The sequence below is a fragment of the Corvus moneduloides genome, chromosome 1, assembly GCF_009650955.1.
Source record: "Corvus moneduloides isolate bCorMon1 chromosome 1, bCorMon1.pri, whole genome shotgun sequence".
Lineage (NCBI taxonomy): Eukaryota > Metazoa > Chordata > Aves > Passeriformes > Corvidae > Corvus > Corvus moneduloides.
The window spans coordinates 39,171,412-39,194,413 of NC_045476.1; the positions used below are offsets into that span (position 1 = coordinate 39,171,412).

A 23,002-nucleotide genomic window follows, 5' to 3' on the forward strand; every position below is an offset into this window, starting at 1 on the left:
TTCTCCCCAGTCTCAACTGACAGTCCCTTAACTTTTCCTTCTTAGGAGAAACCACCCTGAGGTTTTTGGTGTTGCTTACATAAACATTGTCATCCTTTTAACACCTTCTGATCTTTTGTAAAAAATGTTACAGCTCTTCAAAGGTTGTAAGAGCCAAGCTAGCTTTAAATTCAACTCCAAAAGTCAGATAATGTAAATGCATATACCTTCATGGTTTATATCTCTTAATCTGATCTTATCAGAAGGTCTTTACAATTTGTTGGCTTCAGAGTCTGTGAGGAATATGTCTCTGAATTTAATTTCCTCAGCTATTCAACGAGAACTCCCTGCTGCTGTCTCCCCCAGCCCCAGCCCCTCAGCCTCAACATTGCTCCAGTTTTTGATTGCTAATATTAAAGAAAAAGACAAAGTGGGGGAAAAGCACAGACAAGCAAGCACAATAAAATGAAAGCATCAAGATCTGTGGTGTGGGTAACCCAATTTACCCAAACACAACAGACAAATCATCTGTCAAAATCTGACAGTACTTGATGGAAGACAGTACAATGAATTTACACGTGATTGGGACATTGCTTTGTCTCTGAAAGACAGAAAGAAAGTTATTTATATCTCTCTTACAAAGAATTTGTTAAGTCTCTAATGGGAAAAAAATTGGTTTTCAACTATTATTTCTGTTATAAGTTTTGTTTCTGAGATGATTTATAACATATAATATGCACAAATCCATTGAAAAGTTCCTGGATGAAGTTTACCTTATATGCTCCTATCTTTGAAAAGAAGAGAGAAATGTTATATATAACTATTTAATAATATTTAATAGTTATAAATAACTATTTCCTTCACTTTTCTTGATACATGAAGGCAGTGCCATAGCTCTGGAGGCAGGGGAACAACACCAGTCTCACCAGGGAGTGTGTAAGGGCAGGAAGGGACACCAGGACAGCAGCACAGCAGCGCCTCGGGCTCACGCTGTGCTGGGCTCCCAGTGAGCCCCAATTGCACACACACATCACTGACTGATCCCTGACCTGCCCTGGCCTCTCAGGCTCTCTCTGTCTCAGCTCGGCTGCCGGCACTGCTCTGACTCTTCTCTGTCTGCCAGATCTGTAGGGGGAAGCACTGATGGGAAGAAGCAGTGGTGAACTCATGGCCCGGCCAGTCCAGGCTCAGGGATGCTGAGGAAAATACGTGAGCTAGTTTTAATTTGCCTCCTGTGAATTTAGATTTGACATAAAGCGTGCAATAGCAAAGAACTCCAGCCCTGACATTTCAACTGGAGGAAACAGAAATGCTGCCACTTCTCTGAGCCCAACTGCAGAACTTCCATAGGGAAGAACTGCAAAACACGAAGCGTTTTCCCACCTATTGACCTTGAGCTGTAAAGGACCATACTTCTTGCACCAGCTGCAGCACTGTGAATATTCAAGCCAGTTTTGAAAAGCCAGTTGCAGAACATTTCAGTGAACCTGAAAAGCACAGTGTCTCTTTAGAGCACATCCATAATGCAGCATAAATTAAGGTCTTTCCAATGAACAGTGAGAGGACCATGATAACAAGGTGAGATAGCACTAACTGTCTTTTCCAGAAGATATTTTACATTATCTTATATTTAACATGGGAACACTTGTAAGTCTGAATTTTTGTGTGTGAATTTTTGAGTCCTGCTAGAGATCAGAAGGACAAGTCTGAAGAGAGAATGTCACTTCAGCTACATATAAAAGACTTGGGCAACTCCTTGAAATTCCTCAGGGATCAAGAGTGCTGTTTAACATCTCTGTCAGCAACATGGACAGAGGGACTGAGCATGTCCTCAGCAAGTTTGCTGACAGCAAGCTGTGTGGTATGGTCCACGTGCTGGCAGGAAGGGCTGTCATTCAGAGGGACCTTGGCAGACTTGAGAGGTGGGCCCATGCCAACCTTATGGAGTACAAGGCAAATTGCAATGTCCTGCACTTAGGTCACACATACAGACTGGGCAGAGAATGGATTGAAAGCAGGCCCGAGGAGAAGGACGTGGGGGATGTTGCTTGATGAAAAGGTCGACATGACTTGGCAACATGTGCTGACAGCCCAACCACATCTGGGCTGCATCAGAAGCAGTGTGTCCAGCAGGCTGAGGAAGGAGATTCTTCCTTCTACTCTACTCTTCTAAGAGCTCATGTGGAATACTGCATCGAAATCTGGGCCCTCAAGATGAGAAGGATGCAGAGCTGTTGAAGCAAGTCCAGAAGAGGTACACAAAGATGATCTGAAGGCTGGAACACCCCTTTCATGAAGACAGGCTGAGAGAGTTGGGTCTGTTCAGCCTGGAGAAGAGAAGGCTCCAGGGAGACCTTACAGCACCTTCCAGTACATAAGGGGGGACTGCAGGAGGGCCAGAGAGGGAGTTTTTACAAAGGCATGTAATCATAGGACAAGGGGTAACAGCTTCAAATTGAGAGAGAGTTCAAGGCCATGCTGGATGGGGCTTTGAGCAATCTCATCTAGAGGAAGGTGTCCCTGCCCATGGCAGGGGGGTTGGAACAAGATGATCTTTAAGGGCCCTTCCAACCCCAACCATTCTATGAGTCTTTGATTCTTCATGAGCAACTGAACTTCCTGCATAGTGGCCCAAGGACTTAATCTCACCTGGAGCCTCCAGGGCGGGCTCCCCTGTATGCTCAGGGTCCTCTTGTGTTTTGGCCCCTGTTAAATGGGGACAGTAAAAAAAAAACCAAATAGAATCACCATTAAAAGAGCAAAAGATGAAATGATGAGAGTATCAATCAAACATATGAGTCCTGATGAAAAGAGTTTCCTGGCTCAAAAAAAGAAAGGGTTTGTGGGCTGGGGAACTACTGAGTCAGGGCACACCTCCTCCCTACAGTGAGGGCCAAGAAGCTCCTATTGAAGGCAGTTTCACCCTCAGATGATTGCTCTTGGTAATGCTTTGGAAAGATTACAAAAACCAGAAAGTACAGCAGAACGCTGGTGGCTACTGACTTTGGGATGGGGGACGTTTTTCTGCATTTTTGTAAATTTTGAAAGGGTGATCAACACATCATTCATAAAAAATATTGGACCAAATTCTGTTTGTGTTTACTCTATACAACTTCAATGACCTATGTGGACTGACACTAGTAACCACAAATAGAACTTAAACACGTATTTTACTTTCTATTTCCACTGCAATAAAAGAAATTATTTCTCACAGTAGAAGACCACAAAAGGCAGGATTCCCTGACTATTCATTTGTTCTGACATCTTTTGAAATCTTCTCCCAATATATTTTTATTGACTACATGTATTAACTGATATTTGCTACGGATGAACAAGAGAGAATCTGACATCAAATCCATGAGATGAGATTCCTGACATATCCATTGGCTGGACTGAATATGTCAACTGTGAAAAATGGTTGCTACCATCTGAAAATACAGATGACTGTTCTCCACTTTCAGAAATATATCCTGCAGTCACAAGTATATTTTGAAAAGGCAGAACTGAGAGTAAATTAACAAGCAATCAAAGTATATTCCAGTGGCCAAATGTTTTACAAAGGAACTTCCCTGGTTTGGAATATTTATAAAAAATGAATCTTCTGATATACACACCTACAGGGAAAAAAAACCCAACAGAACACCTCATAAAAGAAACAAAGCCCCTTAAATAAAATACTATGACAAAATCTAAAAACTCAACACTTTTAGCTATTATCTTAAAACATGACATGTTTAAGACAGACATACAAACAAGCCAGATATTTTCCCCATCCAAAAAAGTTGTTGTCCATCTTAGCTTGGAAGGGTACCTCATACCTAAAAGTTTCCTAAAGTCTTTCAACAGATCTCAGCTTCTAGACCTGATTCTCTAATCATCACCTCAGAAGTCCTGATCTCAAGAATTTGTGCCATCTAAATGCAGAACTGACACTTCTCTTTCTACCTTTGAGCCTCATAAAAGAGAGTGCCTTTTGTTTCTGTTTTAACACTGCAGTTATTCTCATTTTCAACTCCATTTCCAAATACTTTATTGCTTTTAACATTTGCCCATGTTTTTAAATTTAGTTCCTAAGAAGGTCCTTCTATCTTCTCAGCCAGAATCACTCTGCTCATCCACCCAAAGTTTCACAGAAAGTTGCTTCTTTCAACTCATCTCTCTCAACACGAGAAAAAAAGAGATTTCCCTCTTCCTAGAAAAACCTGAACTTTGTCTACAATCATCCTGTATCACATCAGAGACTGGATCTGAATTTTACTCTCCTTTAAAGTCTCAGATAACTGACTAGAAAAAAGCCAACTACAGGCTTCTTAACACAAGTGGCAAGGCCTCAGATTGCAACATTTGATTCAAATGTCTTGAAATAGTTTTAGTGGGGATAAATGCCTAATCCAACCAAAATAGCATTCTAACTACTCACCAAATGTCAGATTTTGTATTATATCCCTGGTGCTTCAGTGCTTCTGGACTCATGTAGTATGGTGTCCCAGTAAAAGTAGTTGCAAGATCACATGAACCCATCAAAAGACAAGAAACTCCAAAGTCTCCTAAAAATATTAGTAGAAACAATAATCTATTAATATAAATATATATCTATTCATATAAACTTTTTTTGTTTATTGTTAGACATGATAAAATGACTGTATGTCCAGAAAATTCTGCTAGTATTTAAAAAAAGAGGAAAAACAATTTTCCGTAATTCTTCGAAATAAAAACATATCACGGAACAATCTGGGTTTGAAGAGGCTTCACAAGGTCTTCTGATTCAAACCCCTAGCTCAAAGCAAGTTACATGGGGCTGCTCAGGTGCAGGTCCAGCCAAGCCTGAAGCATCCTCAAAGCTAGAGATTTCACTGCCTCTCCTCTGTCTGACTGTCAAATAAATGTTTGACCACAAATCAAAACACTATTTCTTTAAATCTCCTTATTGACAAAATGTCTGCTGGACTGTTCTATCACATGAAAATAAATATATCTTTAAAAAGTATGGAAATCTCACCAATTTTAAGAAGATTATCTTTCAAAAATATATTCTTGGTTTCCAAATCCCTGTGAAGTATCCGTCTGGAATAGAAAAGGAAATTCAGCCTCATCCAACTGGAAGCATTCAGAGGCACATATTAAGTATTTTAGGTATTTAACTTCAGCCCTTTTCAGAAAGACCAGCCCACCATTGCTACCATCTAACTCTGCCAGTGACAATCCACAGACGATGGCATTAAGGAGCTTCATATACACACAGAGAGGTGCATTCACGGGCACCCACATGAAGGGTGAGAGCCTAAGCAGGGTAATAAAAATGTACCTGGGGATCCCAGCTTAAGAATACAGATACAGACACAGCATGAGCTGCAGAGGAAGGGAGAAAGGCAAATTTTCCTATCTGACTCGCCTTAAAAGCATTACATCTTATTTTCTGCCAGGAGAACGAGATGCCTCACAAGAGAATAAGGGATGAGAAAAACAGCAATAAGAGCTTCTCAAAGCTAAGAGAAGACTCCTGAAGCAAAAATATTACTTCAAAGACAAATACGTATATAGCCTAAGCTAGTAGTTCAATTTTTTACAGTAACAGTGTGGAAGATGAAAGAATTTTACAAAGACAAAGATGAAAAGAAACAGAACAATTAGCTTTTACAGAATTATTTTTCCATCAGAGTTTGAAAAAAACATCATGAGCTACACACCATGTAAGGATATACAGAATCATCTTAATTTCTATAAATCTTACATGTGTGACAGTAGTTCTGCAGTCCCTTAGGAAAACAAAGTATCTCTGCAGTATACGAAACATATTCTCAACTTATTCTTGTTAATAACACTTCCAAAAGCATTGTTCCCTATAACCTCACCTAAACTAGAATTCCTCCACTTTTGAAATGATTGCCAGCACATAGGATTAGTCATCAGCTCTGCTCAGGAGGAGGTTAGAATAGCATTTGGTACATACTGGCTACAGAAACTGTATTTGGTAACACAAATACAGTTGTCATTCAGCCATTTAGATCATGTAAAGAAAGAAACTGATGCTCTAAGATTCTTGAGACGTGGGCAGGAAAAACAAATATAATACTCAACTTTAATTTTTTTTGAGCAATCCTCAAGTATTATCTCAAATTTGAATTATTAAAGTCTTAGGCATTGACATAGTGAAATTATTTCCAAAATAGTTTCTATATTAAGATTAGAAAATATGCATTCTGCAGCAGAATTTAAATACACAATTTCGTCCACAATTCATTTGAAAATATTTTTTGCAAAAAGAGAAAAAAATATGTAACTCAATATACTCAGTTCAAAAATGGGGAAAAAACCATGAAAAATAATACTAGAATTCATTGCAGTATGTACGTAGACTGGGCATGAAAAAGAAACATTTCTATTTTTATGGGTCAAGAAAAAGAGTTCTTCACATTCTTATAGCAATTTTTTTCACTTCTTTTTCTTTCAATTTTTTGTCCTGAAAGTAATGCCTTTACTTTCATTAGAAAACGGTTTGCACATTGGGAAAAATGGAAGTTTTATTCAGTATGTCTCCACTCATGTTTATAAAGTATTGTTTATAAATAATTTGTTCTCCATTTGACAACTTCTGTGAGCAATATGCACACACTCATATATTATATCAGTAAGGAAATTAAACTGAGGTGATATTTATTATTCTTCCGTAAGTATATATATGTATATATTTATATACACACAAACACAGAGTTTTACAGACATCTTGTTGTGTTAATTTAGATTCATAAGGACTACTCTTAACATTCATCACACTGATCCTTTCAAAGAACTTGCTTTCACTGCATTAACTTATTCTTGCACACTGAGCACTGGTGGGTTTCAATGTTCTTTTAAAAGTACTCCTTTATAGAAACATAACTGTTGCTGCCTGTTCTGAGCTTCCCCTCCCCCCTCCCAAAGACATGTGCTCATAGCTCCTTTGTTCCAAGCGCGGGCAAAGCCAAATGTAACTCAGACTCTTCAGCAGTGTCTCATTGGCCGGTCACCCCGGGTCCGCCCCCAGTCCTCCCCTTTCCCCTTCTCCGAATAAAAGATGGTCGAGGGGAGGCAAAGGCTCTCTCTCAGCTCAGCTACTTTCCTGTAAACATCTCTGGTCGTCTGTCTCATTTGAAGGCTTCTAACTGCAGGGAATTGAGTGAGCAGGGAGCTATATTTCTCCCTCTTTGCTTCTGCTGATGGTATTTGCTCTGCAGCTGATTCAGGTACCGATTTTAGAGCTACTAAAGTGCTAGATTGCCCGTGCTACCTCTCAAGGCTGCTCGAGGCTTTCTAAGGCATTGAAATACAAGCGCTAGCCGGTATAAAGCTGAAAAGATACCTTCCGCACATAACCACAGAATTTCTGAAGCTGAAATTTTCCTGAATATCTATTATTTTAATAACAGGTATCTTGAAGTATAAAAACGATCCAGAAAGCTTTCAGTAGCATATTATTTGAAAAGGAGATGAAAAGATGCTTGGGTCACATTAGTTTGAATTACAATGTAATGCTAATATAATTTTGCAACATATTGATGAAAATGTTATGTATTTTAGTTGCATTACCAATAATTGTAAGATTAATATGACAAAGAAATATTTGGGGTGATTTTTTTGAGTTTTCCATGATGATATCTCTCACTGCAATGCAACTCATTCTGCCATGATATGTCAGAAGATAAACAAGGTACCAGCAGAAATCTTACCTGAAAAGAATACTTTAATACTAGTAAGAAAATAATATCAAGCCTGCACTGTAAATCCAGTTAAAGAAAGAGAGCAACTTTTTTATTGTAGGACGAAACAGACCTATAAAGGCAACATGAATTAACTGGGCTCCAGCAAAACTTCACTTGATGGACACTGAAGCAGTTATTAAGTGGTTATTTTGGGTAGAAATTAATACTTAAGGACAGTTTCAAGTCTGGGCTGTAAGTATACTCATATCTGTGTTCTGTAGAGTACCTGCTTGTTGTTTCATAGTCATAAAAGAACAAGACAAGCCCTGAGCAGTGGGCAGACTCCTTGAATGAAGCTTTGCCTGCAACAGAACGAGCCGCAAGTGAAGGTGAGGGAAGCTGAAGTTATTACTGCTGTGAAATCTTGCGCAGTTAATTTCTCTTTACTCTATCTGAAGAACTCTGCAGAGGAGTAAGAGGTTCTGTGTAAGTCTGAACCCTGTATTATCTGCTGTTTGCATAATGAGTAACCTTATAAAAAGCTGTGTTCACAAATTCTTCACAAAGATTAGCAAAATGATGGGTAACATAATGGTCAGCTGTATTCAAATTGAGGTTAATCAATCAGTGGCCTCATTGCCTGATTGCTGTGGGATTAATTTTGTGCCCTGACATGTGATGGGCTATGTGTATTATGAGAGACTACAGGATGGTTTCATGCTAAAAGCCTCCATCTAGATCAGACCACTGAATTGTGTTGTCTCTCTTTTATTTCTCCCTTTGTTTATAACAAAGACAGATAAGGATTGAATCTGTTTATTTCTAGATAACTTTGTTTTCAAGTTTCAAATTTTTAAAAAAAATCAAGATCAATTTTCCAGCATAAGAGTTTTCACGAAGAGTGGAAGTTCAATTAAAGTTGTGCAAGAAGGACAAGTGAATAGTCTATATTTAAAACCATAATTTTTGATGCTCCGGAAAAAAAACTCCTGTCCACAGCAGCTGAGATTTCTTAGGAATGGCTTGGGGAAGAACCAACCCACAGGTTGTAAACGCTTCAAGCTTCTAATTCTAGGAATAAGCTTTCTTTGCATTAGAACACAATTCAAACATATACTACAGCTTTTTTCCATGTCAGTAGAGAAGAAATCATGCATGACTCTTCTACACAGAAACAGAGGGCTGTTATTATGTTTTAGTATTTCAAATTTCTGCAGGTAGTTTTAAATTCTTTTAAGCCTAACCTTTTCCATTTAAGCCATTGTTTGACTCTATACTAGTAAGAAAAAGGTTAAATTTTGTAATGTACATGCAACAAAATAAAATACAAATAAATATATAAAAATTAAAACCATCACGTTATTTGTAAGTATCTGGAGAGGTACTATTAGCTATGATTGAAAAGGAGAAAATGAAATGATGTTTGGAAAATCAAATTGCTTTAAATGAAGAATTAACTGACTTCTCAGGAAACCAAATTTTATATACCTATTTACCAAATTAAGTTTATTTTTAGGATCCTATTTGATTTTAAAGATTTGTTTGAGAACAAGTAGAAGATAAGTAAAATGGAGAGAAGAGTAGAAAAGAGGGACACATGGGAAAAACGAGAGATAAAAGAGGCATAAGGAAATACAGAAAATGAAAGACAAAAAGAATAACTCATAGCATAAAATAAAATAGTTCAGTCGGAAGGGGCCTACAATGACCATGAGTCCAAATGCAATGTTTATATTATTATTCTGCATTATTCTGCACAAAGCATCTTCTAAACACATATGTTAAAGAAAGGATTTCTCCAAAAGGGGACTTTCCAGGATACCAAAACTTTTAATGATAAGTTGTTAAATTGAAGTTCAAGATGTCAGGATTTTTATTTCCATCTCCGTCTGTCCTTTTGGTCTGAGGTGAATGCTGAAGAGGCAAAGCATCCCAAGAGAGTTCTCTTCATGTCCTCCCATCACTGGAAGGGCAGCATTTCATGTACAAGTCCTAAATAAATTGGCATTTAGGAACAAAAATGCCCTTGCATCTTGGACAGCAATTCACTCTGCCCTTTTCCATCACAGTCTGACAGTTGAAAAAACTCATTAGGCATCCATTAGTTTAGGTCAAACACATCCCACACACTTAACTTCAGGTCAACTCAGGAACGGTTGTTCTTGATGACAGGTGACTTCTCTACCTACTGCTCGGTTTCACCTAAAATTCAGGCAAACAAATTTTATCCAAGCTCTGCAAAGGATGATGCAGAAAAGGGACCAGACAAGCACTGTACATGTCCAGCGCACTGGCAACAAGGGAAATCTTTCCATCACTGCAGTCAGCCTGCCAAATCACGCTGCAGACAAGAGCTACACTCATGGAGATGACGAGGTAGGCAACCATCTATATACACTACCCCTGCTCCAATCATGTGTGATCTCCTCATATCTGGATGACCTGCAGTAATTTTTTAAGTTAATCTTTGATGTGCTGTTAAAAGTGCTGTCTCTTTTCAAAGAATGCATGTAAGTAACTCCACTAATTTTACTGGGTGTCCATCAAGCCTATCTATTGGATGCTTCACAGTAAATACGTGCAGGGCATGCTTCTTGACTCCCCTTTAAAAAGATGACTTAGTTTTAACATTTTAATCCATTTTCTTCTAACAATATTGAACTATTTCTACTGTGCTCCATACTCCATTTGGCTCTTTTAAAAAAGTGTGTCTAATGCTGGAAGACATCTACCATTGTCCTGCTAAAAGATAGAATGTACAATGTTCCTGCAGGATAGGTAATTAATTACACTTGAGGTATCTGACATATACTAACTACAATAGTTTGGTGAACAGAACTTTCATTTCTGTTTGAGTACCTCCAACTAGTCAGTAAGTCCATTCACTCCCCTCCCAAGCTAAATGTTCTCATATCAAATGACTGTACCTTTCATGCATATAGTCGACTCCGAGTAACAACTGTATAAACCAGTCTTTGAGTGAACATCTTCCCAGAATCTTTGTGCTCTTGAATTTTAAAGTCTAGATCTCCACCCTGAAAAATATCACAATATATTTGTACATTTAAAGTAAGTTTTCAAAATGCTATGTCCCTCATCATAGTACAGGACCCCACTTCCTTAGACCTTCAGGCATCCTATCATGTAGGTCTGTAAAATCAACATATGCATGTGAATTCTGAACTCTGCCAGCACCAAAAGCATACACAAGTGAGGATCAAAATGGTGTTAACCAATCTGGCTTCATAGTTTTCTCTTAGTGTTACACAAGATCAGCAAAGTTTTCAACTGCTCTTACTTCATGTCACCCAACTTCAGCATCTGAGCTGGTCACCCTCAAACTTTATGGTCAACACAAAGGAACACACACCTGTATAGTGCAATTATCTCTGCCATCCAGTTGTCTGCCTTAGAAGGGATGGATCATGTTGTAGAAACACTATTTCCCTGCAAAGATTTATGATGAGGGCCTACATTGACTGGCTAATATATAGACACCCAGGTAAGTAAAATTAATCTGTCCCAATTGGTCTAAATAAGTTAATGAATTTGAGAAAAGCATTTCCACTCCAGTCAAGCATTGCACAGTCAAGAGACACTCTTTTATTATGTTATAATAACCATGTCAGCATCAAAGAAACCATGTTGTTCTCTTAAGAATTAAAATACAGTCTCTTTAATTATGATACTTTGCCCTCTTTCAAACTCACTTTTGCCAGAAACAAAGCAGACTTAAAGCCTCAAGAATATGTAGCATGTGTTATTGTGATACTCCATTAAAATAACAATTGATCTTGAAGTAGCACTAGGAATGGAACAATGTAGAATGGACACACAGTAGAGAGTGCCAATAAAATAGAAAATATATTCAGAAAAAGACTACCTGAAAACTGTAATCCAGATAGCTGGAAATACCAGTTGCACAACAACGTGATGAAAGAGGATTTTGAGGAGACTTCCAGGAAAGCCATTCTTTTTGCTCAAAAATACACAGATGGTGGTCAGCTGATTGTTTATCCAGTTTATAAAATAAATTCATTTTGTCTACAAGAATGCACACATATTAATGGTAAGCAATATGTTGAGGTAACTAACCCCAGAGCAAAGGGACTGTGAGTCTGACTACACTCTAGTGACTGATTACCTTACATCAGGAGAGCTTATTTGCCATAAATCATTACTTTTACATTGTACATTCTACATAAAATCAGAAGATTTATGTGCCATATACAAGAAACTATTTCACCTGTACAACTGTACCAGTATCATTTCCCATCATCAACCCTTTATTCCTCTGCACTGTTGACTCTCACCATTTTATGATGTCTTCAGCATTTCTTGTTTTCTGTTCCAAACACCACAGTGCCTCATACTGCTTCTACAAAATAAGCAGATTCTGTCCTTGCAGATCTATACATTCATGTGCTTCTGACATGAGTTTACAGTAATTTCTATGGCCTTTCTGGTTCTAAGTTACAACATTCAGAAGTCAGTGTGTTAAAACAAAGCAAAACTGTTTTGTCATCTATCAAAAATGTTCCCTGACAATGTCCTGCAATTTTTTAATTGAAATGTCTGAATCATCTCATTCACTAGGGAAGGGAATATGGGTTCAGCTCTCCATCTGCTGCCCTGCTGCAGCCCAGAGAGAAGCTCTTCTGGGAACTTGGAACTCTCAGCAGCTGCTTCCCTTTTGCAACTCCAAATGTTCAGCAGCTTCCCCCTGGTTGCTTGCAGCAGAGAAGAGGAAGGAAAGAAAAATTGGTGCTGGGTACTCCATTGCATGGCAACCAGATGGGCTGTGCCTGAATCTACTCACGCACCTCAAAAACAGTGAGTCATTATTATAAAATAAACTGTTCCAGACAGATGCCCCAGACCATCCAGAGCCCAGGACTGAGGGGGTGCTCAAATGTGTCAGCTGGCTGCTGGCCTCAAGGGACTGTGTACTATCCAGGTGAGGACAGATGAAGTGCAGCAGGCTCCAACCCCCGTTTCTCCCTGTCCCAATGTGTGCCCTCTCACAATAAGACATTGCTATGAAAAATGCAAAGAAAAGTGTAGGACCTACAGAGTCAGGGCAGTGAATACTCTGAAGCTGAGGGATAATTCCTGCAAGAGGTCTAAGGAGAACAAAAGCAGCTGAATAAAGCACTACATGTGCCCTCACATAACTGCATAGTTTTTACCTTCAGGAAGGGAAGAGTGGTCTCAATATCCTACAATTAATTTAACCTTGAGTCTAAAAAAAGGAAAACAAAAACACATCATAAAAGATTGCTGAAATACTGCTGCTGTGAAACTCTGAAAAAATTTGTCGACCCAATTTAGCATTTTGCAAGGTCAGTATAATGAAATTCATGAGGAATTCAACAATTTAACAAATTAGGTACATATGGAGTTTCCAAGCTGCAGTTTCTGTTTAAATATCAAGAGTATCAAACACACCAGTAAATTATTTAAAACAGCTTAGCATCTAGAGCTGATAACGTGAACAGGCATTGACTGCTTTAGTTATTCCTTTTGCTCAGATTTCCTTAGCATATGTGTACTCACACCACAGCTGAGACCGCAGTCAAGAGACATAAATAATTGTCTGGGGTAAAGTACAACCAGTTCTGCCTTATAAAATATTACAATGATGTCACTTTTAAAGTAACTGCCTTGTAAAAACTGTATTTTATTGAAGTCAAATTTATATCACAAAATGAAATCCAAGGTTCATTAAGGCACCTTTGTTTGAAATCAGTGTTAGTTGATAATGTTTATATTACCCACAAGATCTTGAACTGAGGAAAGTGTCTAAGAAGCTCAACAAGTACAATAAAACAGAACACATATACTTATTTTCTATAAGTTTGATTAAATTTAGTTGTAATAAAAGATGTCAAGCTGAGCAACGGAGACCAATGCTCTCTGTTTTTCTTTCACAGGACAAGGTATAGAACAGGGCAGCTGCACTGGAGGCTCCCTCTATGCTACTCATGCAAGAATGAACAAAGCACGGTGGCTAATGAATAAGTCACAGTACTTTGGAGAAAACAGAATAAAGCTCAGGGGGGTAGTTCCGTTCCCATGCCAACTTAATGTGTGCTCTTTGTTTTGAGTCTGCCCAAGAGTACCAATTACTGCCAATCTGGTAATTATTCTATGCATGAAAAACTGAATGTACTAGACCTCCAAACAAGGATCAGGTAGCACTACATTTTTCTCATTCTCAATTTAAGCATGATTTAAACAGGCATCTTTTAGGTCAAAAAACCTAAATCCCATCACATACCAAGGCAGGTTATAAATAAGTAAATACAAAAGTATACCTTCTGGAAATACTCCCCCTAAAATAGAAAAGAAACTGTATAGCAATGTGTGCAACTTTGCTTTGTACTTGTCTGAATAGTCGATGAAATATATTCTAATGGCTTAAATGCAACGCTACCACAGAACGTGTCCTTTGGGAAAAAGCCAGAAGCACATCCTATTGGGCCAAGTATCATCCTGACCTCACCTAGCAGATTCAAAACTGAAAAGATTTAGTGCATAACCAGTGAACCCATTTCCTCTTCCTTCATTTGCCTTGCTCTAATACATTGTTTGAGGATGTGACTCCCAGATCATAGGGTAACTCTGTACCAAACATTTTCATGCAGGGTAGTTAATACCACCTGCATAAAAAACCCTAAAACTCCAAGGAGTCATGCTTGCAATTACTATCATTTTATTCTTTTATTCACCTATAACTTTATGCCAAATGAACAAAAATTTTTTTCAAAAGAGAGTAAAAAGCAGTGGATAGATAAAAGATGATATAGTGCTGCTGGAATAGGTTCCTTTATTCCTACATGTTTAACTGATCTGGTATTGGGCCACTTTGTACTGCTAGTAGAGAGAAAATTATGAGTGCATGGTAATGGCTGGACTAGATCAGAATAATCCTTCAGTTCTGAGCTCTGGATTTCCTTGAAGATTTGACAGTATTTTCAAACCCCAGCTGTCAGACATTCAGGGAATGGTACAAAAAGCTCCTGCATGGGTGTTAAAATAGTATATGAACAAATACTCAGATTGTATCACAGAATTGAACATTTCAGATTTAATTTTTAAATATCCCAGCAAAAAATATGCATTTTACTGTCATCAAATAAAGCTTCTAAGGAAGAAATAGGAATGGTACTTGTTTAATTATTCCCATGAAAGCTACATTCTTGAAGAAATTTGATTAGTTAAATCAAATCTGATTTGTGGACAGGTAACCCAGTAGTCTAAGTTCATTATCTTCCAAAGCATTTCAGCATGTCTAGCAGAGCACAACTAAAGAGTTTGCTTCACAGTTTCATTAAAAGATCACTTTATGTATGACAGATTTTTTTTGAAAGAGCACATCTATATTTAATACAAAGTAGGCACTTGTTTTATATAAACTACTAAAAAACTGGCTTAAATATGTTTAAATTCTTATTTGAAAGCTTTAAGACAGATTTCAGCAGTATGTTCTTAAACCAAATGCTGGAGTCAAAAAATGAATGGTAACTATATCCTGATTTAATATTTGTTATATCCACTACACTCTGGTCTTTGACTCACACTGGTTTTCATTTTATAAAGCCAATGCTGCTGCCAAACTCATCATCCATGTGATCAGGCTTAAGCTTCTTGTAATTATCTCCAAATCTCAAGTGAGTTTTCCCTTCCTCATTTATACCAGATTTTATACCGTGCCCCCACACGCCCAATCTCAATCTCTCTCACCTATCAGTAGCACACAAGTGGTCCAACCTTTCTGAGTTCTCCCACAGATCCAGCAGTGTGTCTGCATTTAAGCCTTTCTTGTAACACTTGTAATACCAAATGAACTTGCACTTAAAATTACCTATTTCTTCTTCTGTGGTTTGTTCATCTGTGAGTCTCACAGGAGCAGATAAAACTCCTTATCTGAAAGGAACACACCTAACAAGTAGAAGGTGATGCCACAAGCAACAAATAAAGACTAAAGTTCAAACTAAAACATTTTATAAAATGGCTTCTTAGAAGACCCCATTTTAATACACACATTCTGTCAAATTTCTTCAGTCTCACCTCACAATATTCAGTGATAATGCAGAAACTATCTCGCTCCACAAAGCTTGCATAAAATTTGACAATGGCTGGATGGTTTAATTTGGAAAGTAGTTGTGCTTCCAGATTTGCTTCAACTGTTTCATTAGGCTTTAGGTTTCCAACAGAGATTTCCTTTAGGACCTTTCTAGAGGAAAAAAAGAGAAATATTTATATTAATAAAACCAGAAAAATATAAAAATACATAACATTCAAAACCCCATCAAAATTTCCTTATATGAAAAATAGTAACATTGACCAAATATTGGCAACATCAAATGATGAGGCAAATACGGGTAAACAAAGAGAATGCATTAAAAATCAAACAAATATGCTCGTCGCCATATATACTAAGAAACATATTAAAAATACTGTTTTGAAATATTTCTCCCACTAATTACCTACTGCACTGTTTTCTTTACAACATGTTTTCAGTGCCATGGATTACTGCATAATAACAAACATAAATAAAAAATGAAATCTAAGTGATTTCAAACCCACCCAGAGCATAGGGTCAAGACTCATATATGAAATAAGGAGTAGCAAGAAACTGCATTTGCAGCTTCTGCCCAAGTCTCTCCAAGGAGGCATGAGAAAAATCACTGAGAATAATATTTCTGTGGCTGTTTTTCTGGTGATAAACTCAGGCTGTCCATTTTTTTTTTCTAAAGATCAGCCTGTCCTTCACCTGAGCACATTAAGTGAAAAGTACAAATCTAGATTTGGGGCTGGAAACTAATTATACTGTTTCAATGAATTCTAATCCTTTAGTATTTAACGTTTATTTAGGGAGACCCTAAATCCCCCGGAAAAGGCGGGAAAAATGTAGGGATTCTTCATATTCTTCAACCTTAATACATGAATGTGCCATAGGAGAATTTGTAGTTCAGAATTATCTCTATACAGAAGTTGGAATAGGGCAGTTTACTGTTAACTTGACCTGGAAAAAACCCTCAGTGCAGGGCACTATAACAAAGCATATTTTGCCAAGATCTTCCTGATTAAAAGTTGAAAAAAGACAACACAACGCATTCCATTTCAATTTACTTTACCAGTCACTGAAAAAGAGATCATAATTATTTTCTGAAGGAGATATTGAAAACTATTAGAGAATATAATGGTTTTTTACTGAAACAAAGTGATGAATTTCCCCAAACTTTTGAATACATGAAAGGCAAGTTTCAGATTGAAGGGATGCTTCCACAGTGCTTTTGGTAATTTCCCCATTCAATTGAGCATGGTTGTAATGCTACAGGAGTTAAACATGACAGTGATAAAACTACAATAATTCACATAATCTAAGGGGAAAAAAAAGCTGTGTTTCTTCATGAGAAAACTTTTTCCTAAATCTGAACAATCTGTTTCTGACTAGCAATGTATGAATTTTCATATAAACTTGCCTAATCCCCATCAGGAATTGTGATGAAAAAAACATGCCCTTTGATCTGTTTGCATCTCTGCAGACAAGCTTCATGGAATGCAGACAGGCAATACCTACTGCAATCTCCTCATCTTCAGCTGACGTGGGTCATTACTCCTTCCTTCATAAAAATCATGTCACAGAACTGACAAACAGGATGAGTCCTTGTTAAAGACCACTTAATACAAGTTTCTTGTATACCCAAGACAGCAATAAAAGCCTGATGTTTTGATATGCAGGGATAGCTTGTCATCTTAGTCACTCAGTGATCTTAATGCTGTCATCAGCTGTCAGACAAGATGACAGGTGTTTTTCATATTTAAATTAATTCCCAGAAGAAGAAATAAGAAAATATACTTTTTGTAAATAAGGTATTGGTTTTCTGCAACACAATTCTAATTCATACCCACAGCTGGAAGATGTTTGCTTCTAGAAAGAAAACTTTTGTATGCAATCAAGATCAGGTACATCTGCATGTCTCTGGTATATGTGTGTACTGTGTCTGTACGTAGATAAGGTTTGATTTTACTGCATTAAATATGAAAAACGTAACTAGACTTCACACTTTCTGCAAAGCTTTTGATAATATCTTAGCAAATACACTTAAAAATTCAAAATATGTACTAAAAAACCCTCTGTGTTAACTAAGTATTGACAAAGAAGTTATGTCAGATTCTCAGAAGCCTCACAGAGAAAACGGAGAAGTCTCCAGATCTGAAGTGGCTCTTTTCTGTTAACTTTAGAAGAAAAACAAGGAAGATAAAAGTCTTTGGCCTAGATAGAAATTCATCTATAGAAATTAACTATACTTTTCAATACATAAAACACCTAAAGAGTGCTTAAATTCACCCTACCCCATTTCAGTATTTACACAAGTAAATTCTATCCAAACAGGCAGCTAAAATAGGCACATTTTGTGATTTATAGAGCTCCTAAGATAACTCAAATTTGGCATCCCTGGTGATGTCAAATAGGCTGACAGACCCACAAATAAAAGGTTAGTAATGATAAGAAAACAACAAACCTTTCTTAGCTAAACCATGCTGACTGCATCTCCTCTCTACCAATAAAATCCAGCTCTACATTTTGAAGGAGACAAAGTGTTTCTGTTTCTATGATCCAACCTGCATTTTATGGTTAGCTTATAATAAAGAGTGACCCATCATTGCTCATAATTCAGACATGGTACTTGCAGATCATCTGCTGAAAATCTGCCTGCATTGTGTTACTTAACTAATTTTTGTAAACTGAGTTATTTTATACAAACCTTTTGAAGAGCATTACATGAATGTTTATTCTGGATATTGGGAATAATAGCCTCTCTTGTTAAGATTTTATCAAGACTCCATCTGGAGTATACAGATCCACCTGAAAGTCAAGTTTTTTCAAAAAATCTGCCTCTGTATTTTCTGCTACTTAGGTTCAAGTATTAAGCGGGATTTAAAAGGTCTAAAGCTGTTTGCATGAACTAATAAATCTCAGATTTACTGTATGAACAGAGAAAATAGAGATCTAGGTGGCAATATGGAAAACCAGTAAACCCACTAAAATGTGGGTATCTTCCAAATACAATACTTAACTACCCCTTCTGATATAATGCTGAATGAGGTATGCTAATTTAAATTTAAATATTATTATAGATTTCACTTAGTGTAAAATACAGACACATAAGCAGATCATAGAATTGTTTAGATTGGAAATGACCTTTAAGATCATCAAGTCCAACCACAAACCTCACACTGCCAAGTCCACCACTAGACCATGTATCTAAAGATAAAATGTCAGTGAACCCACAATTAGAAAATCTTATTATAGAAGTGCTAGCAGATATCTTAAATACAGAACAGCAGCCTCCAGATTTTAACTGTGTGGAAAAGAACTTCAGCCTTGCATTCAATCAATAATAGAAACACACTTCGAACTTTATCTTGAACTGACGACAACTGAAAGAGTCTTGCAGTGAAAGCATTCATATCTGAAGAGTGAAAAAATCCAGCTGTCACCATGTACATCCACCCTGGAGGAAGCTGGGTCTGGGATAGGTAACAACATCCATCCCTTCAGGGTTGGAAAATGACACGAGAGATGAGCCCACTCCCCAAAATACAGAAAGTAACATCCCAGCCTCCGCAGGCTCAACAGGCCCATACCCCTCAAGAGGCCTTAACAGGCCCACACCCCTTCCCTGGGAATGCTTTCTCTGGGAACACCTTCTGATTTTCATTAGCAAAATCTTGCTGGCTTGTGTTGTCACACTTTGAAAAGCAGCCAAGTTGGTACATTGGGTCTGAAAGCACAATAACAGGTAGCAAGTGGGGCTAAAGAGAGCGAGACTCAAAGAAAGAGAAAAACAAACATGAAGTGGAACCCTCCAGAATATGGGCACGCAGAGGGAATCCCTTTTTGAGCTTTACTAATGACTGACAATACACCACAGCAGTGTTTATCTCAGTCTATTTGCAGTGATCTAAAATTGAATGTTTTACAACCCATCTGGTATTTGTTTACATCGGTGACATACTTTGCTGTTATATAATTTGGTTTATTGGATCAGATGCAATTCTTAAAAGGCAGTATTTCTCAAAATGCATTCTGTTTATTGAGTAAACTGCAACATGAATTATTGTCTAGGTACATTTGCTTGCTGAGAAGGAAGTAAAAGAAATAGAACTCTTTAATGTCAAGAATAAATAGGTCTGATAAAATAGCAGAAAAATTGTGATCTGGGAATATATTATCAAAATTTGAAGTTTTTAATTAAACTGAAACTTCATTTTACACAGGCAGGTTTTCAGTTAACCGCAGTTAATTAAAATTTCATTTAGGTTTTGAGTTGCCAATATGGAGAGTTGTAACCCATAACCCATAACCATGTGCTGTATTTCTATCCATGCTGACCTTTGTAGGACTATGACTTCACCCTGATAACTCCTCAGTACAAGGATCAGGTGCAATTCTGTAAAAATGCATCACCTCTTACTGGGTCTGTAACTGGATCTGAAACTGGTCACAAACAATAAAATTAAAGGAGTGCCTGTCTAATTAGTGATGCCTTCTACTCATCAAATGGCAAGCAGAGAAGGTACAGCACTACAAATGGGGACCAAAATGAAGAAGATGTGACAACCTTCATGCAGAAAGTTTGTACAAAGCTCCTGCACAATGGAAACGGTCTGGGAAATTTGGTAACAAAGGCACCTACAGACAGGGTAAAGTCACCCACCATTACTGCTTCTTCTTTCCTGCAGTTTACAGCTTAGCAACAAAAATTCAGATAGCCATTCTTTACATTTTATCCATCATATTTGGAACATCAATGTCTGCATGGTCAGATAATTTAAAGACATTCATCTATCTGTTAGAGAAAGAGGAAGCTGGTGCAACCATGAAATACAAAAAGTCAGCATACACAAATCAGTCCTACCTAGAAGAATACTTGGGTTTATCTAAGGAAAGAGACACAGTAAATTAAGAGCACTTGATTTCTATGGGAAAATCAAGAGGATTACCACACTTCCAGTGAAAAGCAAACAGTGAATGCTGTTTGGTATTCCTCCTTACATATACAAACTTACTCACTATCCAAAGCATTTCAGACCCAAGTAGGACTATGTAACTTCTAAAATCAAATCTTGGGTTCCCACACCCACTACGAATTTATTAGTCAAGCCATAACCCCTTTTCAATCCTAAGTATCGCTGCACAGCTTCTTAAATCAAATGCTGCACTTTTTTCATCATCCCCCTGGACATTATTGACTTACTAGTAATGCCAGAACAGTTATCAGCAAGTTGTTTTTTCTGTTCTCCAAACAACTTATTCATACTGTTCATGAACATTCACAGACACTGAGAACTAATCCCTGAGCTAATCACTACGAATTCAATCGCTATATGAGCACTGTAATATCTGCAGATGGATTAAATATAATTTCATTTTCTGAATAACCACTTTAACTAATTTAACCTCACTTTAATGTCTTTGAATGGCAATGAGATTTCTTAAATTTGCAAGTGAAATGCATGATTCACTTTCCATTTCCATCAGCAAGTCACAATTATAGCACTTACAAATATTTTTCAAGATGCCAAACTTTCAAATGCTCTAACATATGCACTAACACTGAACAGGGCAGCTCATAGTGAAAACAGTTTATGGTTATTTGAAAATTATGAGTTCCTAATTAGTATCCCAAAAAATGTAGAATATATTTTCTGGAACGTGAAAAAGAATACTGTTGAAATAAGTTAGCTTAAAGGAAAACAGTTTGTATCATTTTCCTCTGCACTGAGCAAACTCTTGTATATACAAAGGGGCATCATTTAAATAAATTTGGTCAGCCGTATGTGCCAATTTTGGAAAAAATCAGTAATTATAAAGCAAAGCAGAGCAATTGTGTTATCTTCCACAGAATTGAACAAGTGATTAAATGAAATTATTTATTTAGATATTAAAATGCATTTATTGTGAATAATTCTTTGGGATATTTTGGGTTGCCATCTACATTGATTAAAAATGACAGAATAAAAGTAAGCATTGATTAATAAAGGATGAATTTTTCTCTAAAGACATATTTTTGAAATTAGAACCTTTTTCCTGGAGAGAAATGGAAAAATAAAATCATAAATACATTTATAGTCTACTCATATGTTTCAGCTCTAAATCAAATACTACTAGACTGTGATTGAAGTGAAGAAATTTGTGTCTTAACAGGAAAATTACTAAAAATTGTTATGAGGTACTGACTAATACCTGTGTACTTATATTTAGCAATGCCTTGTGGTTTCATGTTGCATTATCCCCCTCTACTGTTCATCCAACCTTTTTCCTACAGCCCAGTCTTGCTGAAGAATGCAATGAAGCATTGTGCTGCCCCTAGCCTAAATGGGATTTTTGAGGAATACGACAAGGACTAAATAATTTGTTTATTCTCTATATCTTTGAAGACTTCCATCAAAAAATGAATCTTCTAAACCAGGCATTTCTCCATTGTGATTTCATTACACAGACTTAATGTACTTTACAGCTAACTGCTCTCTGCTAATTAACATTCCCTTTCAAACAAGAGGAGACACCATTACAGAACTAAAGACTGAATGCAGCATTTTGTCTTCAAGCTTTTTAATATGATTAAGCATCTCATAATTACCATGTTATAACTCTTCTACCTGCAGCCTTGGGCTAGAGCATCTACCAAAAAGAAATTTCCTTCTGTAGGAATTAGTTTGAATTTTGAAATTAATTGTAATTTGAAATTTTGAAGAAAGACCTTCATATCACCTGATCTATATTCATCAGTTCATAGAAAACAGACTAGTTGTGAAGGGAAACCAGATGTATTAAAAGTTGCAATAAGAATGCATTCCATAGAAATTCAACTAAAACACTTGTTAATGACAAATTTAATTGGTTCTCTTCTGAATTTAAATATATTTGTAAGCAGAATTATTCACTGTTGCAAGGATATTTATGTCAACAGTATTGTCCCTTCAGTGGAATTAACTCCCAAAAGTAATTTAAACAGTAATTGCTGCAACTTTAATGAGAAAATTCACTCTCCCTACATGTCTCTTTCCTTCAGGAATCTCCTTCAGTGTTTATTTCTGATATGCATTTAAGTATCTATGATACCAAAAAAAAAAAAAGAAAGGAGTGTAGAAAAAGATAAAAGCATGGTTTATGGTTTATAACTTTACAAAAGCATGTTACTAAAATAGTCTATAATCAAAGGCAAAGGGAATCAAGCAATGCTGAGGAAATTAATTGCATATAACATCCATTGTTAGATAAAAATCGTTTAATACTTTTAAGCCCTCCTGAGTGTGATACTCTG

At 37.0% G+C, this 23,002-nt stretch overlaps 1 protein-coding gene across 1 annotated transcript in view; it reads right to left on the reverse strand.

Moving 5' to 3' along the window:
• The window catches only part of NEK11 (NIMA related kinase 11), a 78,964-nt gene that overhangs the window by 49,769 nt on the left and 6,193 nt on the right, over window positions 1–23,002 (reverse strand). The window contains 5 exon segments of the mRNA XM_032106884.1: window positions 4,400–4,526; window positions 4,979–5,043; window positions 10,586–10,633; window positions 10,635–10,693; window positions 15,732–15,897. Coding sequence (XP_031962775.1) covers window positions 4,400–4,526; window positions 4,979–5,043; window positions 10,586–10,633; window positions 10,635–10,693; window positions 15,732–15,897 — 465 coding nt within the window.